Raw genomic sequence first — 19509 nt, 5'->3', positions numbered from 1 at the left:
AGGAAAGGAATCAGCTGTAGCACTGGCGCATATTTAGTATGCAGACGGCTCTAAGACACACGAGGTTTGGGAGGACAATCGTTTATGAGAGCGCAAATTCGCTTAAGTCATAGTGGCTCAATAAAAAGCACAAGGTATATTTATTATCATGCATTTAGGATACTAAAAATGGCAAATATAGTCAACGCAGGGAGCTAGTATATTTGTTCCTTGAAAGCATCGTGCACTGACAAGAATTCCAAAACACTGTATTTTATTTTGATTATAGGATGACGTCATTTTTGCGATATAAACATTCGCTCGATCACTTTATTTATTAATTCAAAGGAACTATACGTTGTGTTGGGTGCCATGCCTGCAATCATTAAAGTTTCTTCGGGTAACCAATTCAATTAATTTATTCATGCACAAAGGGTTGGGTTCTTCGGGTGAAAAAAACTGTCAAAGACAGCTTGTGGCTGCCCAACGAAGGGCAGACGTCAGAGCTCAAATGGCGGGTTTCTCCCTTATCTCATATCCTCAATACGTTGTAAGGAAATGTCGCAATCTGTGACGCCGCAAAGAAGCCGTCAGCATTGAAATCACTCGATTGCAGCGATGTCGATGCCGGATTTAGTCTCGCCGCCGCTGAAAGTAAGAAGCGTATCTGTTCAAACAAGTAGAAATCTGTCTACACAAATCCATGAAGTGGTGCCTGGCATTTGACTTGAACCAAGCTTGCTGTAGGTAAATTTTCTTTCGCCATTCAATTTTATTTCGCAAATTATACGCAAGACAGACGTCAGACTTCGAGTGCCGGATTTGTCCCTTATCTCATCTTCTCAGTACGTTGTAAGGAAATGTCCGGATAACAAAGAGTTTCCTAAGGTCAGCATTGTGAAATGCTGCTAATGAATACTTTGGCAGGGCTGATAGTTGAAAAAATTTCCTACTCGGCCTAGGAGGTAACATCGAAACATCTCTCGTTTACTTAATTAATTAAAAAAACCGATAGAAATAATACCACTCGCTTCTTTTTGGCATTCCATGCGTCATTACAGGGGAGTTTCCCGGTCGTCAATTTTCACAAAACGTTGGTGACCACGAAAACCGAACAGTGAGCACTAAACTTGCGAGTTCATCTGTTCTCTGCGATTCAGCACATTGTTCGTCAGGTCGTCGACCTGCTTCTTAGCTTTGCCTTCAAGCATGTCACTTCACTAGTTTATTTTTATGGAAACTAGTATCAACGGGCACGTCCAGTGCGGCCGTTGACATCTGTAATCTTCCCCCCGCACCATTTCAGTCGTTTCGCTTTCCAACCTGAACCAACGATGAACATGATCGGATGAAGGCATTCGTAAAAAAGTCCACAAATTAGGCAGGTGACTACGTGGTAGTTCTCAAGGTGGTCAATTACCGCTGTATCAATGGTTCTGCACCACGAGGGATAATTGTATACCAGAAAACTAAGCGAAAACGACATAACACACCAACGCAGCGGCGAACCCACGGAAACCGAAACCAACCGAATTGAAGCCACCTATCGGCGCATTTAAGAGCGAGGGCCCCCAATACTGGGGACCCTCGCGCGGCGTCTGACATTCTGCAGAAGAGAGACATTGCGCATGCTCAAGACGCATTTAAGTGCTCAGTATACAAGAATGGCAGCTCCGTAGAGGCGATTATTAGAGTAGCCATACAAAATGCACCCCTCCAAAAAAAGAAAAAAAAATATATATTCATATATATGTATATATGGGTGGTTTCATCTCAAATCGTGCAGGCAAAAAGGGTCGAATTTTTAATTTCGATGAAAAAAATATATGTTATGGCGCCGTTTCTAGAAACACAGTCGCCCTAAACCGCAAGTTCGTCAGATTTTTTGTTCTCGACTTGTGAATTTTTAAAGAGGCCGCGGCGAAAAGCAGCGTTTTTCACACCCGTCGAGGGTCGGATGTTTCGCTTGATCTCCCGCCGTGGATTTTCAGTCCACATTATATTATCTTTTTTCAAGCACTCTGTGGACACATTTAAAAGGCTCCAATATCATGAAATAACTCTAGGCGTTTTTTGGCACTTCGTATATTAGTTTCCGCTTAAGACACGAAGAGCGAGGAGGGTCGCGATAAATTGATCATTGCTGCACGGACTACGAGATGATGGTGTGGAGGGCCGCGAGGCCCTACCACGTTATTTAAAGTGAGGACATTGAACGAGACAAGCGAACGACGTGTCTGACTGTGATGGCGGCTTCAGCGCATTCTCTTGCACGAGCTCTCCGAGGCGCGTGCGCGTGCTGCCATCACAGGCAGACACGTCGTTCGCTTCTCTCGTTCAATGTCCTCACTTTAAGTAACGTGGTAGGGCTTCGTGGCCCCCCACATATTTGGTGACCCGGACGTCCTACTTTATGCGGGGCCAGACGTACCTGGACGTCATGAGCCTCTGTGTTGCCCGAACGCCTGGGTGTGAGAGGCAGTGGGTGGCGTCGAAAAGTTTTCGACGTAGTGAAATAGGGACGAACAGCCGGGGCTTTTCAGTCGCGACGTCGCAAGTAACAATGATGTTACCCGGAAAGGCGACATCCTGCAGCTGCAACAAAGATGACAATCGTAGCCTCTTGAGCTCCTCATCCTCGATCTGTAGGCGAGCAAATTCTGCAGGATCTGGGAGCGGTGGTAAGGAGACGGTGTCAATACGGCTCAGGACGTCGGCAGTCACATTGTCTACGCCTTTGACGTGTCGGATGTCTGTCGTGAATTCCGACAGGAAAGCTAGATGGCGGATTTCCCGAGGTGTGTGATGGGATCATGCGTTTTAGATGGCATTTGTCAGGGGTTTATGGTCCGTTCATATGGTGAATTTCCTTCCTTCAGCGAAGTGTCGGAAGTGACGCACGGCCAAGTAGGCAGCCCACAACTCGCGGCCAAATACGCTGTAGCGCGTCTGTGCTGGCTTCAACTTCTTCGAAAAGATAGCGAGTGGCTGCCACTGTCCGTTGATGTGTTGCTGGAGTACTGCTCCAACGGCGGTTGCTGCAGCGTCAGTCATGATCGACGTTGGAGCGTCGTGGAGATGGCCAGAGGCAACGCCACTGCAGGACATTACCGCAACCACCGTCGCCACCGCCTTCATCTCGACGTGGGTCTCCAGGTTCGGATGCCCTTCCGAGATAGTCACAGACTGGGGACGACAATTTGAGTCGTCGCTCTTCACAGGGTTAACCCGCATTCTTAGGACGACACGGTTGCGGACGACCGCTTATCACCCGCGATCCAACGGACTTGTGGAGCGCTTTCATCGCCATCTGAAATCGGCATTGATGGCCCATGGAAGGCCTAACGAGTGGGTTTCCCAAGTGCCGATCGTGCTCCTTGGCGTCCGGACGGCCCTTAAAGAAGACCTCGGATGTTCTACCGCCGAGCTCGTCTATGGCACTCCTCTGAGGTTGCCATGAGACTTCTTCGAGGCCGACACACCACCTTCGGCGAAGCCCGAAGCTTACGCCGAGACCCTCAGAGAAGTGTTCGAAAAACTCCGCCCGATTCCAACTCGAGTCGGGAGTACCAAATCACCATATGTTACGGAGGACCGTAAGAACGTATAAGAACATCGTCTTATCGCTCCATAGAGTCAATGAAAATGCAGTGTAAACGGAGAAGAACGCCCAAGAACGAATCGCGATGGCGAGAAGGCTCAATGTAGTAAGCACCCTTTAGGCTGTCACTGGCTCCGACATAAACCTACTTTTCGAAGGAGCTCATAGAACGCCCCATGAATCCAGCTTTCTAGCAGAGCACTCGACGAGTCAATCACTGCGATCGAATTGGAAGGATCGACTAACCACGCTGGCAAAATATATGCTCACAGATTGAAAATACTTGTAGGTATAACACGCTCACATTTTGCTCAGTAACACGTCGAAAACTTTGCCTTCGTGTCAAAGTTTTTAAATTTTCAATTTCCCATTGCAAATGCCACATTCGGAAGCGATCAACGGGTTAGGAGCTCGCGCTCCCAACCCAGAAAGACTTCGGGGGCATCTAAACCCTTTTCCCACACTCTTCTTCCCAGCATTCAAAGAGGTTCGGAAATTTTGTCCAGTGGAATGCTTGCAGGTGTCCCTCGAACAAACTGCAGGACTCCAAGGGGCCCACACGCAGCTTCTGCTCACTACGCAAAAGCCTTTCCGCCCAGCAGCGCGGGACGCTGTACATAGTTCACTAGACAAAACACGCACTAACGCTTGCGGGCATTAACACGTCGGCTTTCAAAGCGCCCCAACGCGAAGAGCGGTCACCTCCAAAGCCGTAGGGATTGGAGTAGCACCTATTGACATCTTAGTAGCAGCTGACTCGTCCTCCAAGGCGACATTTAACTGCTTTTACGACGCCAATCAGAAACCCGGACACACTTTGGAATCCAGGTGCTGAGAACACATGCCAAAGCTTTGAACAAGCAGTTGTGTAAGTGCGACAGCATGCAGAGCTGGAATTATACGAAGCCTATGGAAGCACTTACAATCAAGTTCACACTCCCAACAACATCCCTGCCCATTTTCGCGGTGGATCATCACATTCTCGTCCCTGTTGCAGGTCGAGGTGGCACAACATAGCACCGGAGGTAGGGCGAGAGTTCCAACCAGGTGCAACCAGAAGAACGTGAAATGAAAACGTTCTGAGTGCACAAACGCCTATGCTCCGTCTTTCTGGCGTCGACCCCACCATTTCAATGGAGCCGCAAGCTGTGCTGTGACCACTAACTCGGAAAGATGAAATCGGAAGGGGAGAGTACTTCCCTAAGGGGAAGTACTTCCCTAAGGGGGGGCGCCTATAGTTTTTTTTTATTTAAAAATAGCTTTCAAACGTTGAAGTCAGTTCCGAAAGTCATTGTTGTCCGTCCGTCCCCCCTTTCTATGTATCTTCATTGTGTTTAATTACTGTTAGTAACACGCTTGTTTTGTGCTTAACTTCAATTTTTTATTTTCAATTTTCAAAATAATCAATTTCAACTTCTTTTTTTTTAAGATTTTCAATTTTTATTATTTTACAAAACGAAGCGCTGATTTTGTTCAATGCAGCGATAGGGTTCTTCGAAATGTTGTCCTGGACGGTAAAGACTCGGGAATATTCGAGATTGTACGGTCCATTTTAATAATCGCCTTCTTTGCTCTGGCATTTTGGTCTGCTTGGCTGTGTAACGCGTTCTGGGCATGCGCACAAGCTTTCTTCTAAAAATCCGTCCGTCTACGCATTTTTTTTTTTTTGGCCCGCCCGCGTAATATTTTTTGAAGAAGAGTGAAGGTCCGCACACAAAAAGGTTCGAACACAGCTATCCGACGTATGGCGTAGAGTCGTAAATAAAACAGAAAAGCTGTATTGTTTTATCTTCCCAAACATGTCGTGCCAACCGTAACATATTTTTGAAGATACCTATTTTGTATACTATTTCGTGTTTTTAAAGATTCATCCTATATTACGTATGATCCCCACTAAATGACGAACTGGCTTAGATGCACAAATGTTTTATCTTGACTCTGACAGACCCTCAATAATTAAATCAGCTTCCTTCTACATAATCCAAGCCATAGACTTCAGTGTTTAAGGCATATCATGGGGTCTGCCGACCCAGACAATCTTTTTATGCTGTCTGTGAAAGAAACAATAATGTATTGATTAGTAGGTTTCACAGCGTCATGCAATGACCAAAATGTCCCACAATACTTTGTCTCGTCCTACGATGGACTAAAGGCCAAAGCCATTGGCCACCTGGTCCAATTACGTTCCGTGCTAAACTATGACATTGATTAGGGGTATACGAACAATGCTCTGAATCCAAAAGCGCTGCATCATTTTTATAGCTTCGACATTGCAAAAATCCCGTATGCCGTGACTTTCTTTGCAATAAAAAATTTGTTCAGTCACTCAGTACTATTCGATTCGAACCACTGTCCGCCCACCCCATCAGTGACCCGAGACGCGGGCACCGATACGTGAATCGAGGCGAAGTACCCCACAATTTCTTAGTGACTCGTGATTGCATCTGGCGGTCCGTAGCTTTTACCTTTAGTCCACCGTAGGGAGAGACGAAGTGTAAGCGTGCCTTTGTTGATAAGAATATTTCAAACACAGCTTGATTAACTCAAAGCTTGTTTACTTGCCCCATAAACAAAAGCCCGTTTGTGCGCGTGTTTCGGATGAAAAATAAGAAAGGATGGTCAACTCTGAATTCGAAACTTCGTTGTGGTGCCGACGCCCTGATGGCGCCGACCACGCCCGACACCACTGCCGCCTCGGTGCCTTCTTCGTTGACCTCGACGACCGCCTTCTGCACCACGGCCGACACTTTCAGGCTGGCGTCTTCGGAGATCCCGGACAGATCAGCATCTTTGCCGAAGATCCTTTTGATGCCCAACTTCTGGAGAAATTCCTTCAGGTAGTACTTGGTTTCCAGCTTAAACCTGCACAATGTATAGAACGTGCTCCTTTTTTATGCGAGAAAGACCAGATTTGTTTTTTTGTTTTATTAGTATCGCATACGCGAGCGGCTTTCTAATCTCGGCACGGGACGGCGCTTGCGGTGCAGGAGTCTGCGGAAATCGCAGTGGTACATGTCACAGTGCGCACAGCCTACACAATTTGTTCAAACGTGCCTGTTTTCTGTTTTCTTTTTTTTTTGTATGTGTGTGTGCGGTTTTAGCACCGGGTGCACAAGAACCATTCATCTGGACGCATCTGGAAACGGCGAAAAAGTTTCGCTTAGCCGCAGTCCCCGCAAAATATCCGCAGGGCGGCGCCCCAGTTGGCCAAACATGTTAAGGGAAAGAGAAACGAAACACCGGCATGGTGGCGCAAGCTGCTGCCCGATTCAAAGGGTTAAGTCTGATCCATCCATCCATACATCGATACGGCCGCGCACTAAAACGCCGAATATTCTGGTCTATGGTCATTGACGGCTAATGAAACCCAGGTGTGAGAAGCAGTGTTGGACAAAATACTCGATAAACGTATTTATGTTAAGTTACCAAATACCTGCTTCATAAAGTATTTAAAATACTCCTTAAGTTACTTTCACTGTAAAGTATCTTGAGTAGGATACAAATACTTAGAAATGTAAATCAATTACTTCTGAAGATACCTCCGTATTGCCTAATTTGTATCAAGTCAGTAACAAACACAATTATGCAGCTGCGCAAACCTAATTTACCAGAATGGTTTATTATCACGCAACAACACAAAACAAAACAAAAAAGTATCGTAGGGCTATTTTACGCTATCCAACAATAAGGAGCAGGATATTGTCACGAATGACAAATGATGAGACGGCGAACAACTAAAGAAACTAAACGTTCAATAGGGCGAAATTGTGTCCAAAATATAACAGAGAAAGGCTAGCGTCGCAGGCGTCGATGTCTGCGAAACAGCAGGATCGAGCGCTGGGGCGAGACTGACTCCGGACCGGCACTCGGAGTACCTTTTGTATCCGCGTGGGTTTCTGGAACATTCGGCTTAGAAAGTTCGGCGCGTAGAACATTCGTAACTCCGATCAGACGACAAGGTTCTCGAACTTACGAGAATGTCAAGTTGAAAGAATAGATAAAATAGGGGCCCGCTCCTTGGTATCGAACCGGGAGCCTCCGCGCGAGAGCCAAGCGCGGCCACCATTCGGCCACGCGCCCCAGTCTCTGCTTTATTCAACATGGTTAACATTCCAGCTCGCCTGCACCCTTACTATATTATCTCTCATCACTGATAGATGTTACAAAATGTTTCTCGGACAACAAGAAAGAGGCCGCTTTAGCTATTGGGGAGGAGATCAGACCGTGGTGCCCCAAGCGGTTAACTTTAGAACTACATGGATAGGGACAACAATACAGTGACTCAGCGCTCAGCTGACTTATTCGAACGCGGCGTCAGCGTTCGGCTGGGGTTCGTGTTCTCCCGAGAGGGGAAGGGGGGGGGGGTCTCTTTTGTTACCACTCCGGCCTGCATGAAGAATGCAGCATGAACGGTGCCCGGCTTAGCACAAAAGCCCAAGTGGGTCAAGCTCGCATCCTCTGACAACTGCTTTCGGGAGAGCTCCGGCACTAAACGTCAATTTTTTCGTTACTTGACTAATTGTTGGTATTTTTACATTAGACTGTGCCCCGCGCACTATTAAAAAGATGACATTAACATGCCCACAAGGCCTGTGGGTACGTGCACAGGCCTTGTGTTGAGTAAACACCGAGGTGTGGGGGTGACAAACGGGCAAGAGCACCTCGCCAATAGTGACATCCCTGAATATCACGTCCTGTGACGCACCCTAGACGCATCGTTTAATTGAAATTTATATTTTCTATATGGGGAGTTCACTATAAACAAACTTGGTATACGGATATGTGTGAATGGATAACAAAGAGACCCAACATAATAGCCACGGCAGTGGTCACACCTTCTTCAATTAGGTTGCGTTTAGAAGGGCACTCAACGCTGGGGGACACTTTGTTGCCATTTTGAGAGGTTATCCTGCTGGTAGTTCGTTTCCTGTCCTGTTCTCTGCTTATCACAGACAGTGTTCGCGAGAGCAATAAGCGATGGACTGACGACAAAAAAAAAGAAACAAAAGAAAAGTTTGACGTTTTGCCGTAGCGGGGCGAAATATACAAAAAGCAAAACAAAAAAAAAGTATGTTGTTCTTTTGTCTACTTTTTTATTTTATTTTAATTGTTATTTTCTTGACACTCAAGTCTGCATTGTTGACGTAGGTCGTTTCCCGGTCCGCGTTGCGTCTCAGGGTGGCATCTTTACTTCCGTAAAACCACCCCTTTTGTTTCAGGATTTTTTGGGGGAAACTCTATGGAAACAAAAGGCGTCTTTGGGGAGGCGAGGGGAAAAACTTCATTGTACGAACTTTTCGCTGAAATATGAGTCACAATTTGCAAAAAAGCGATCTTTTCACGAGTTCAGTCTAAGTCACTCTAGCTTATCGGAGCTAGCAACAGGATTTGGTTGTTCAAAACAATGTTCGCGTCTGCTCGTGCCACGCCCTCTCCACTTCATACCGAAAAACTCTGATAATGGTGGAATGTCAAAAATGTATTTAAGATAATGAGTACAAGATACTCGGAATTGTAATTAAAATAAAGTATCAAATACTCTTGATCAAAAGTATTTGCAAGATACCAAGATACTCCGAAAAGTATTTAAAATACAGTATCTTGAGTAGAGTATTTGAGATAGGCACAAGTCTAGTGTGGGGCTTAATTTGGCTCGCGCTTTTTGATTAGTGATTGGACCTTGGACGTTCTTATCTGCTGATGCGGCAACCTGATTGGCTGATGGGTGATAATAAGATGCTCGGGACGAGGCCACGTCCTACATTTTTTTTTTACCTGTATGTTAATCGTCGCGCATGTTGAATACAAACTACTTTTGTCTCAGAGGGGAGTCTCACAAATGTCGAAGTGCAGAAAGCGTCTGGACTCGGAGAAATACAAGTGGAAGTTTTAGTAGATCGTCACGGTACCTTCAATAACGACACCCGATAAGTCTGCGATGCATCAACACCTCCTAGATGTAAGAAAGCCTAAGCACTAAACTGCTGAATTTTCCTGCGTCACCAAAGAAGGCCACTTTTGGCCAGAGATCGGGCACGACTACGGCGTCAGCGCTCGGCTAAGAGTCGTGTTCTCACGATTGGGCACGAGCTCCAACCGAACATGACGCAGCACTCGTCTCCAATCTGCGACTTACTGTCGGTGGTCTCCGTTAGGGACGCACTACAAATTCAGCACTTAGACTATCTTATTTAGGAGGTGTTGGACGCGTCCTTAAAAGCGTCAGCGGTATATCGGGTATCTTCATTAGAGTTATTGAAACAATCTACTTACACTTCCTAACCCCCGCCACATAGTAGAATGATGTTTCACATCTTAAGAAACATTACACGAATCGTTTCTTTTTCTGTTTTTTTTTTTATGCCAGCGCGGTTTTTGGATTTATGATTTCATTAATGTTTAATATTTATTGCTTACGTTATAAAAAAAATTAAAAAATATATAATTTTCTTCTTTGCTTTTGGCAGGCTAAAGCAAGTACTATGCGAAGATAGGCGCCAAAAGAAAGACAAGGACAAGAGACATAAACACTGGCGCTAGGAATAAACTGAATTAAGTTGGCACTTTGGGACGGTAGGTTCATGATCGAAGATAGGCGCCGAAAAAAGACAAGGACAATAAGAGACGTAAACAATGGCGCAGTGTTTACGTCTCTTCTTGACATTATCCTTTTTCGGCGCCTATCTTCGATCATAAACCAAATGGCCCAAATTGCCATTTTAATGCAAATACTATTCAAACCCCCCCCCCTTTTTTTTTGGCCTGTAGGTGCGTTTTATTTGTCTCCATATCAAAAACCATATAGTTGATTCTCAGAACTCTAAACAGTTAAAAAAAACTGCGCTTCCGAAAATTGGCAATACCTCACTCTGATTAAAAACGTTACCCTTGAGAAGGTGATCGAGTAGCAGCGTTTTTTAAGCAGGCCCAAATGCTAATTCTTGCTACCTCTGTACTTGAGAAAGAAACAATATCTGGTAGGTACTCACTTGGGAAGAAATACTGTAACCTCACGTTGTACCAGGCGATCAATGAGAGTCTGTAGAAGTCCTGCCGTAAGGGTTTTCTTCAGCGCCTCTACACCGGTCTTCTCCTTGGGCAACAGGATGAGCATGCTGTAGTCACCACCACGGTACGGCAACTCCGCGACGTCGACACCCAAATCCTCGAAGCTGTTGTGGCGAATACGAATCTTCTCGACCATAGTTTGAACCTCTGCTTGAGTCACGCCACCATTCAAAAAGGGCATATTTCTGGTATTTTTCTTCTCAAACTCGGTCTCCCATGTTCCCTTGAAGTAGATGGCATTCAGCAAGACAAAACGTGTGAGGGGACTAAGAGGCGCACTGAAGAGACTCTCGATCTTATCATGGGTCTTCTCCTTGACCCATCTGTTGATGACGTCGACGGCAGCCTGTCCACCGTCTACGAAGTCAACCGTTTGAAGATCGGCTTTAAAGGAGTTCTTCAATGTGTTCTCGTACTCGTTCAGCAGAGACAGTGTTAAGTGGATTGCCGCGCTGTTAGCGACGTCGATTGTCGTGTTGGACTGACCAGGTTGATGTCGCTGCATCTGACGAGCGTGCGCATCTAAGACCTGCGCTTCTGGGAGGCCGGCACTGGAGTAACCCAGGTGATCGTAGAGTTCTTGTCGTGTCTCCCCTCTTGCTCCGGCGTAGGCCATTCCCATCGCCACTGAGAGGCTGCAGGGCGAAAAGAATACATTTTCTTCAGGAGGGCTTGGAAACAAAGGAAAGAGGCGGAGGCCAAGGTTGTTGCTTGCACTCGTTAACTTGTCATTATCTTCAGCCCAACAAAGGACGAAGGTGGACAGGAACAGCGTCAGGACGTTCATCTTAGTGTAGCGCTGCACAAGAGGGGTCGCGAATAGAAACGTCAAGTTTATGGATTCAAAGACACCCATTGTTTAAACTATACATGCACCTAAACACACTAACGTTATGTATATTGACTTGAGACTGGTCCGTAGGTACTGCGTTCTTGAAGGGTACGTGTGCGGGCCACACAGTACTCCTGAAAATAGGGCACATCCTTTTTTGATTAGGTAGCACTAAGGCCTCGAAGGGGGCAGGGCCGCAAGTGCTGGAAGTGGAATTTTTAGTGGTTGAGTGGTTCCTTCTCCGTAGACAGATTCTTTGGGGCGTCGCTCCTACATTCGGTTGACATGTAATTGTAGCGCCCACATATTTAATTATTTTTTGAGCAGAACCATTCTTGATAAAAATATTAGCATGATACAGAATTTAGACAAACATATTCTATGTAATCTGTCGGCTGACAAATACAAAGAGGACGTAAAGGGGCAAGTTAGCTGGTATATGCTGAACACTGTGAAACAACCCGAGACTGAAAAAATACAGAAGTTGACACAAAAAATAAAATGAGAACGTCTTAAAAAAAAAAAGTTCATTTTTTTACATATTTTGTATTTTTTTAAGTCTCGGGTTCTTTTACAATGTGACAAATACGTGTTTCTAAACAATCGGAATCTTCTTCGTCAACGGCCCGAATAGGCCTCAGAAACTTGGGGTTTCTGATTTCTTGAATTTAGGCTAAGTCACGTAATTTCGTCAAGGAACGGAATAAGAGCCCCTAACTCCCATCTGGCCCTGAGTTACAAAATGCATTATACCCACTGCATTATACATGATGCCGCACCTACAATACTGTCACATTACCAAAAAGTGGGATGAACCCACTGATACCTTGCTGTTCCTACATGTCTCCTGAAACAGCAGTAGCTGTTTTAAGAAAAGAATAATTTGGTGAGCCTCTATAATGCGTAGCAAAATTTCTCTATGTTCATTGGAACAAGAAGTAGGCAAGCGTTTCACTTGCAAAATAAAATATGTTTGATTTTTCGAAAAGTGTATAATGAATTTTGAAGAGGAACGTGCTACTAGAACCTAGAAAAAGAGATATACATCGAAAAGTAAATAAAAAAGAATTTCTTAAAATATACTGTTCTACACTGTTTCTCCATAATCGAAAGTTTCTTTGCCTTATACTTGTTGCTTCGTGTTCCTTCACTCATTCGTTACTTGCGCAACCCTTCTGGACACACACACACACACACACACACACACACACACACACACGCGCACACGCACACGCACACGCGCACGCGCACGCGCACGCGCGCACACGCGCACACGCGCACACGCACACACGTGCACACACGCACACACGCACACACGTACACACGCACACACGCACACGCACACTGAAATCGGAAAGGTTATGATGAGGATCCAACCTAATACCTAAAGCTCTGTTTTACGGCGAGTATAAAAATCGAAAAAATAGTCAGCGTGCAGGTGAGCCGGTGTAAGTTCAACATGTGGAAAACTTAAACTTTGTGCGAATATAACCCTAGCGGTAGTGATGCAATGTTTGAGACCATTAAGTGACCTTGATCAAACGATAAAACTGAAAAACAAAATCTGCATGTATCACGTTATGAGTCGACGTCCACCCACGCCTAATAGCCACAAGATATTGAGAGAAAACTCTTATTGTCACCAAAATTATGGTGAATATAGTGAGAGCAGAACAAAAAAACTCACCGATTGTGAAGAGCAGCTGGCGTCTTCGATGTCGCCAGGCAGAATGCCATTGGAAAGTTTCTGCGCACCATGGTCTTCAGAACTCAAGCGTATATTCCAACAAAAACAAATCATTAAAAAACGGGAACAAAACCTGAAAAACGTGCCAGCTTCTTTTCTGGCAAGGCCAACACGGCCCCCTCCATAATCCCACAAATGCACAACCTTATAATTTGCTCTTTTATTATTTCCTGGTGAAGCGCCGTTATCCAATCTCGCGCTTGAAGAAGTGGCTGCGACCTTCTGTTTTACCCCGCAAACGTAAAACCCTTTTATTTCGGAGGCGAAATCACCGACGTCCTTGCCTTGGCACGTGTTTTTCTTAGGCGCGTTTCGCCGAGGAAATAAAGTAGAATAACGTCAGAAGCAACAGCCGCGTAAGGAAATCTTTGAATGTCCACGCTTCCTGCCTAAATTACCAGAAATATATCGAGTAAATTAATTAAATACCACCTGAACTATACTTCGTGTTACCTTCTGCATGACCCCTCCGGGGGCAACTGTGAAAGCAGGTGTTTGGAGAATGGCGTCTCCACGGACCCCTAATCCTGCAGGGGGTCCGTGGAGACGCCACTCGTAGACGGGTGTCCCTGCTTGGCCCGACCAGGATGATTCAGTAACTCGCCTTTATCTTTCTCCACCAAGCGCCTGCACCTTAGGTGCTATGTGCTTGGTGAGTAGCGTCGCCATGGACCCAGGCACGTTGGCCGCCGCCATAACACGTGGTTTAACCCGTGTCCGGGGAAAAGGGGATCCTGGTGGTTGAGCTGAGCCCAGGGTACGTTTAGACCGATCGGGGCCCTCCGGGCGAGGCAATATACCAGTTCGGCCCCGGCTTCTCGTAGACGGGTGTCCTGGCTTGGTCCGCGAATCGAGGGGGTACGGACCCGCGTTTAATATCTGTGCAGGTGGCGGGAGACGTCGAAGAAGTTGGAAAGGATGAAACGGTATAGAAGACAAAAACAAATAAACACGAAAAGCTTTCTCTTGCCGAGAAGAAAAAAAACACGATGGAAGGCGACGGAGAGCCTACTCGGCGTTGTTTTACTTAGTCTTTGTCTTTTGGATATTTGTACACGCCTTTCCTTTTTTTTTTAATGGTTCTGGTGACTGGTCATAAACATATCGTGTTTTCTCTTCGGCTATTCTCCCCTCCTTATGTTTCGTATTTTGTTAAACTTGCTCTCTTTATGCCGTTGAATTTTCTGATCGTATTGCTCCAGCTACTGTATTATGCTCGTATTTTTAAGAAAGTAACGATAAATTAAAGTAATTCGTTACCAATATTTTGTAACGCAATTGCATTACAAATTACCTTTGAAAAAAACGTAACGTGGCAATTACAAAATTACTTGCAAAAGTAACCGATTACAAGTAATCCGTTACTTGTGACGGATCACTTCCCAAGGTTGCCGGGTACCAGGTGTATCCGATGGCCTTCTCTGACCACACAATCGTAGCATTGAGGGTAGGAAAGGTGAACAGAAAAAAAAGAAAACTATTTTGCTTGAGCTCTTGGGAGCTCAATGAGGGTCTCCTTGACGATGAGACTCTCTGCTTTCACATAAAAACAATACCATATCTGAACGAGGACAGGTAGGGGATGTTGATGCGGTGGCAGGTGAAGAAATTAAAGAAAATATGAAGCTACTCTGCTACTTTCACGGCAAAGCAGAGACCATAAAAGCGCGAGGGACACATAATGCTTTACTGCAAGCCCTGTAAACTTTAATCGCCGAAAATAATAAAACGCCGGGCGTCTTCACCTGCGATATCCGTGACCGCAAGGCGCATTTGCTTAGTCTCATGGAGGGAGAGTTCCTACGAGCAATCTTCAGGATCAGGCTTAGAGCGCTAGAAAAAGGAGACCCTGTAAAAAATTTACAAAGGAAAGAATGCGAGCGCAGCACAACAGTCAAGAATCACTTCTTGCCGGTGACCGAGTGGTAACAGGCCAGATATATATCGAAGAGGAACTCGTAAAAGAGTTCCAACAACTGTTTTCTAGCAAGGACGACGGAACCAACGGTGCATTGGACGAGCGGGTAAGTGCGCTCCCCGGAATTAATGTAAATATTCAGAAACGTATGAAAGAAAGACCAAATCTGAGATTGCGAAAACAATAAAGGAACTACCATCACGGAAACCTTTGGAGCAGATGGTCTAGGATCATCATTCTAAAAAATGTTCGTCGAGGTTCTTGTTTCTATATAATGGAACGTATTTCCCGAGATTCTTCGACGGAACCTATTACCACTCTCTAAGCGAGAGGCACTCGCTGTGCTTATTCCACAGATAAGCAAGGGCTCCAGCTTCTTAACATCTGACAAATTAAGGCCTATCAGCCTTCTAACGACTCCAGGGTACTGGCAAAACGAATGGAGATGAGTCTCAAGCTTGCTGTGGGGGATCATCATACCCATGGCCTTGAAGGGGAGATCTATTACTTCAAATGTTCACACTCTTCGAGTTTTTTTTCCGATACAGCTAAAGCAACCGGACTTTCCGCGGCCGCGTTGCAGATTGGCCTAAGCTAATTTGTTTTCGACCGGGTGTCGTATGCCTTACTGTTCGCTTTGCTTGCGGCGTCGGGAAAAGAATCGCGAAATATAATAAACTGTTTATTCATCACGACTGCTACTCAACAAACGCGTAACAAAAAAATCAGTACAGGGTTTGGTTAGACAAAGCTGCCCCGCTCTCGGCTAGACTGTTCTCGCTATATTTACAACCTGTTTGCAGGATAATCCTAAGCGACATCAGGATTCGGGGCGTCGATTTTACAAGGTATGCCACAAAAAAAAAAAAGAAAGAAAGATGGCCTATGCCGATGACGTTACTGATGTTGCCGCCTCCAGATTAGAAATTGTTCTCGTGGTGCCACACTTTGCTGATATTTGCGAAGTATCCAGTGCCAAGTGAAGCACGCTATGTCAACAGGCGCATGGTTCGGAAACTCGGACGTAAAGACAGAGCGCTTCATTAATCTTACCTGGAGCTCTATTATTCCGAAGCACCTTGGTGTCCGTTTGGACCCCTTTTCGTTTATTAGTGCTAAAGGGGGCATTCACCTCATCGGTCTGAAAGAAAAATCACCACTCTACCGTATTACGTTTCGCGCTAAGCACGAGTGCAGCAACCGCTTTGATCCGATGACGTCGATCAAGAGGCGACAAAGAGTGCATCGACGAGTGTACTTGTCGCCTTTCTGAGTTTTCTATGTCGGTGGGGCCAATCACGCACGAAAAGGCGCAGGATTGCAGCGCATTCACTAAATTTGATTAGTTTAGCCAGTGATTTCAAAATCACAAAGACGGTGAGTGCCGTCACGGTGCACTTGTAACGCTACTTGATTAGCTCCATATCGAATCGTAGCGTCGACTGCGCTCACATTTAGCGCCAAATGAAGTATACATCTTTCATACGCTTTTCACCCGGGAGGAAAAAAAAACGAGGTCGAGTTATTGAGCTTTTGACGCATGTCCGGCGTCTGACGTTTAGCAGAAGGGAGCTACTGCGCATGCTCCGGGGGCTTTCCACAGCCAGTGCCTCCTATATAAGTTACACTATGCCTGTCAGCTCCGAGTTCTGGCAAGCAGAAGCGAGAGGGCAAATAGTACGTCTCATTGTCGTGCGGTGGAGCCACCTGGCCGTACAAACCTGCCATGTAGTGAAGCCAACCCTCTCTTCCGTAGGAGTTTCAATGATGTCACCCCAGCAGCACCGACCGCAAGAAATCTAAATGTTCTTGACTGACAGCTCGGGACCAGCTCGCCGTTTCCAACAGAATATTACTTTTTATTTTCCTACCTTTTCACCCGCACACGACCCGGCGCCAACTACTTCTATGCGCGCGATTCAAGGTGACCGCCAAAACCCCAAACTGCCGCCAAAGCAGAAGGTCAAGCGGCCAAGCGTCCTCCGCGTTCGCGCTGCAAAAGCGAAACCTGACCGTGCTTGTTTCGTAGTTTCGAATTTTGTCTCAGCGAAACTCGTTTGAATTAGGGCGGTCACATCCAGAACAGTGTTCTGCATGTTGTTAAAAAAAACATATATATGATATATCTTCAATATCAAGGTAAATACAACATGCTAGAAAAATAGACAAAACAAACGTCCGCCAGGCGGCGCTACCTACCTGAACGTGCGTGTTGTGAGGTGAAGCATCAGGCCTGGACACGTCTTGGAGGGGAAGCTGACAGGCATAGTGTAACTTATATAGGAGGCACTGCCACAGCTCAAGAGAGAAAGATGGCAGCGTGCAGGAGGCGACTATGTGGAGCGTGCAGTTCGTCTGTTTCTGGCACCGGGGTTGCGATGATGTCAGAACACCGAGCTCTTGATGGTTGATTCAAAAACAATAATAGTGGGTAGACCTCGAGGCACCTAGCATTGGGGTCTACCCACCATCCTTTCAATCAGAGCCAATCACAGCTCGGTGTCGTTTTAACGTCACCGCAACGCAAGAAGCGGACGACTTGCTCTGCTCATTGGAACGATATATATATATATATATATATATAGTGCATGAGCATTCTGCAAAATCATTTGAAAGGGCGATTGTTGCAACAGTGAGCTATGGAAACTCGACGAGTGACAAAGTCAGGAAATTTCTCTAAGCAAGAGCTGAGCCTAGTCTACGATGTGAAACTAGACCAAGACATTTTTAAGTAATACATGGCTTATATATAGCTTCCTACAGCCGTCAGCTCACAAGGAAGAAGCTGTAAATTGCCCGCGCTTAAAATTGTTTTTTTGTCAACGTTGGCAATGTTTACCAAACTCGTAAGAACATGAGTTGAAATTAGAAAAATAGCTAGGAGGCGGATGCCGAAGTATTGAGAAAGCACCTACGTGAAGGCAGGACACTGCGCTGTCGCTAGGGCTCAGTGTTTTTGAGGGTTTATTTTCGTTTCAACTCGGGGTGTCTTTTCTTTCGGAGTTTATTTGCCCCGAAGATTTCGTTTTCTGGTGTCCATTTTTCACGTTAAACAAAGAATCGGTGTTTATCAGGGCTCATTGTGAAGAAAATAGGACTTGGGCAATACATTCTTTCCAGGCAACAAGCGCCTGCCCAAACACTTAAAGGGACACTGACACCCCCCAAATTTTTTTTTTTAATTTTTTGCCAGGCGCTTCATTATGGTGTCGGAGGACTACCCAATTAATATTTTGCAACAGAGTAGCGTATTTTTTTAATAAAGTCAAAAGGCGCAACTGCTCGAAACCGAAACCGAAACCCGACTGAGGTCGGAGAAGTGGAGAGAAGAGAGTGAGTGGCGGAAGTCACGTGGCTACACCCGAGCGTGTTTTTTTTTTTTTCTCCTTCCCGGTAGCAGACGACATGCGTTGTTTGGGAACTGCTCGCCGTGGGATTCTTTTGCAGTTATGTATGTTCCGCTCGTTGTTCTCTACTCCAAGATGAGTTGTTTTGTACATTGAGGAGTTGGAGATGAGTAGTGAGTGCCCGTGGTGAATTTTGATCGGCTCCGAAAAGAATACACCCAAGATGTTGCGTGAAAAGCTGGCTCACATGTCCCGCGTCCGAAACAGAAGTGGCATTGTGCGACAGAGTTTCCGAAAGATCAACGGGATCGGGACCAATGGCTGGCTGCAATTCCTGTAAACCATTTACGGGCACCTCGGAAAGCGGACGCTACCTGATTTATATGCTCCTTGTATTTTGTGGAAAGTGATTATATTGAGTTCGCAGGTGTCAAAAAGGATATCCCATACCATCTAATTCAGCGCCGTGTCGTCCACAACATGTTTCTTTTTTTTTTTTTTTGTTTCTTCAGTAATAATTGTAAAAAAAAAAAAAATGTAGACATCAGAAAATATTTAGAAAAAAAAAAAAAGTTTCACGGGGGATCGAACCCGGCTCTACCGGGTGCGAAAGGGGACGTCTTTCCCACTGAGCTACTGGGGCATGTCGAAAGTGGGGCATCTTTTTCCTTAGTAATAATTCAGCCGATAAACTGTAAGTTGGAAAGTTTGCTGCCGATTTTCCTCTAGCAAAAGCACTCCCGGGTCGAAGTCGGGATGCACCACGCATTGGCGACATTCTCACCTAGTAAAGAAATCGTACGCGTGCATATTCAACTCGAAGTAGACACGTCGCGCTTGACGTTTGCGCGAGCGATGTCTTCAGCCACAAGAAGGGAGCGACGGCTCGGCGACGTCTTCGTGCAAATCGGCTTGGTGGTCGGGCGTGTCGTACGGGATGAATACCAATTCTGTCGTTCGCCGGTACCGCGAACGACAGTTCTGAAATAGAGGTCTCACGCCCGTCGTCCGCTGCCA

General features: G+C 45.8%; 1 protein-coding gene across 1 annotated transcript; it reads right to left on the bottom strand.

The window, feature by feature from the left end:
* Positions 1–6123: 6123 nt before the first annotated feature.
* On the bottom strand, positions 6124–11435 carry LOC8042875 (intracellular coagulation inhibitor 2-like). The gene is made up of 2 exons (XM_029970887.3): positions 10570–11435; positions 6124–6442 (listed from the first exon to the last, which is right to left on the bottom strand). Exons 1-2 carry the CDS (start codon positions 11433–11435, stop codon positions 6124–6126), a joined length of 1185 nt encoding a protein of 394 aa, XP_029826747.3.
* Positions 11436–19509: the final 8074 nt, after the last annotated feature.

This window comes from Ixodes scapularis, unplaced genomic scaffold, assembly GCF_016920785.2.
Source record: "Ixodes scapularis isolate PalLabHiFi unplaced genomic scaffold, ASM1692078v2 PGA_scaffold13__105_contigs__length_92229423, whole genome shotgun sequence".
In the NCBI taxonomy this organism is placed as follows: Eukaryota; Metazoa; Arthropoda; class Arachnida; order Ixodida; family Ixodidae; genus Ixodes; species Ixodes scapularis.
This window is presented reverse-complemented; position numbering and strand designations above follow the sequence as displayed.

What these genes read in the sequence shown, in the direction of transcription:
- LOC8042875 (XM_029970887.3), bottom strand. Translation starts at nt 11,435, where the DNA reads ATGAACGTCCTGACGCTGTTCCTGTCCACCTTCGTCCTTTGTTGGGCT. An exon ending in GTTACAGTATTTCTTCCCAA is followed by an intron (nt 6,443 to 10,569) that starts GTGAGTACCTAC and finishes TACATTGTGCAG; the next exon opens with GTTTAAGCTGGAAACCAAGT.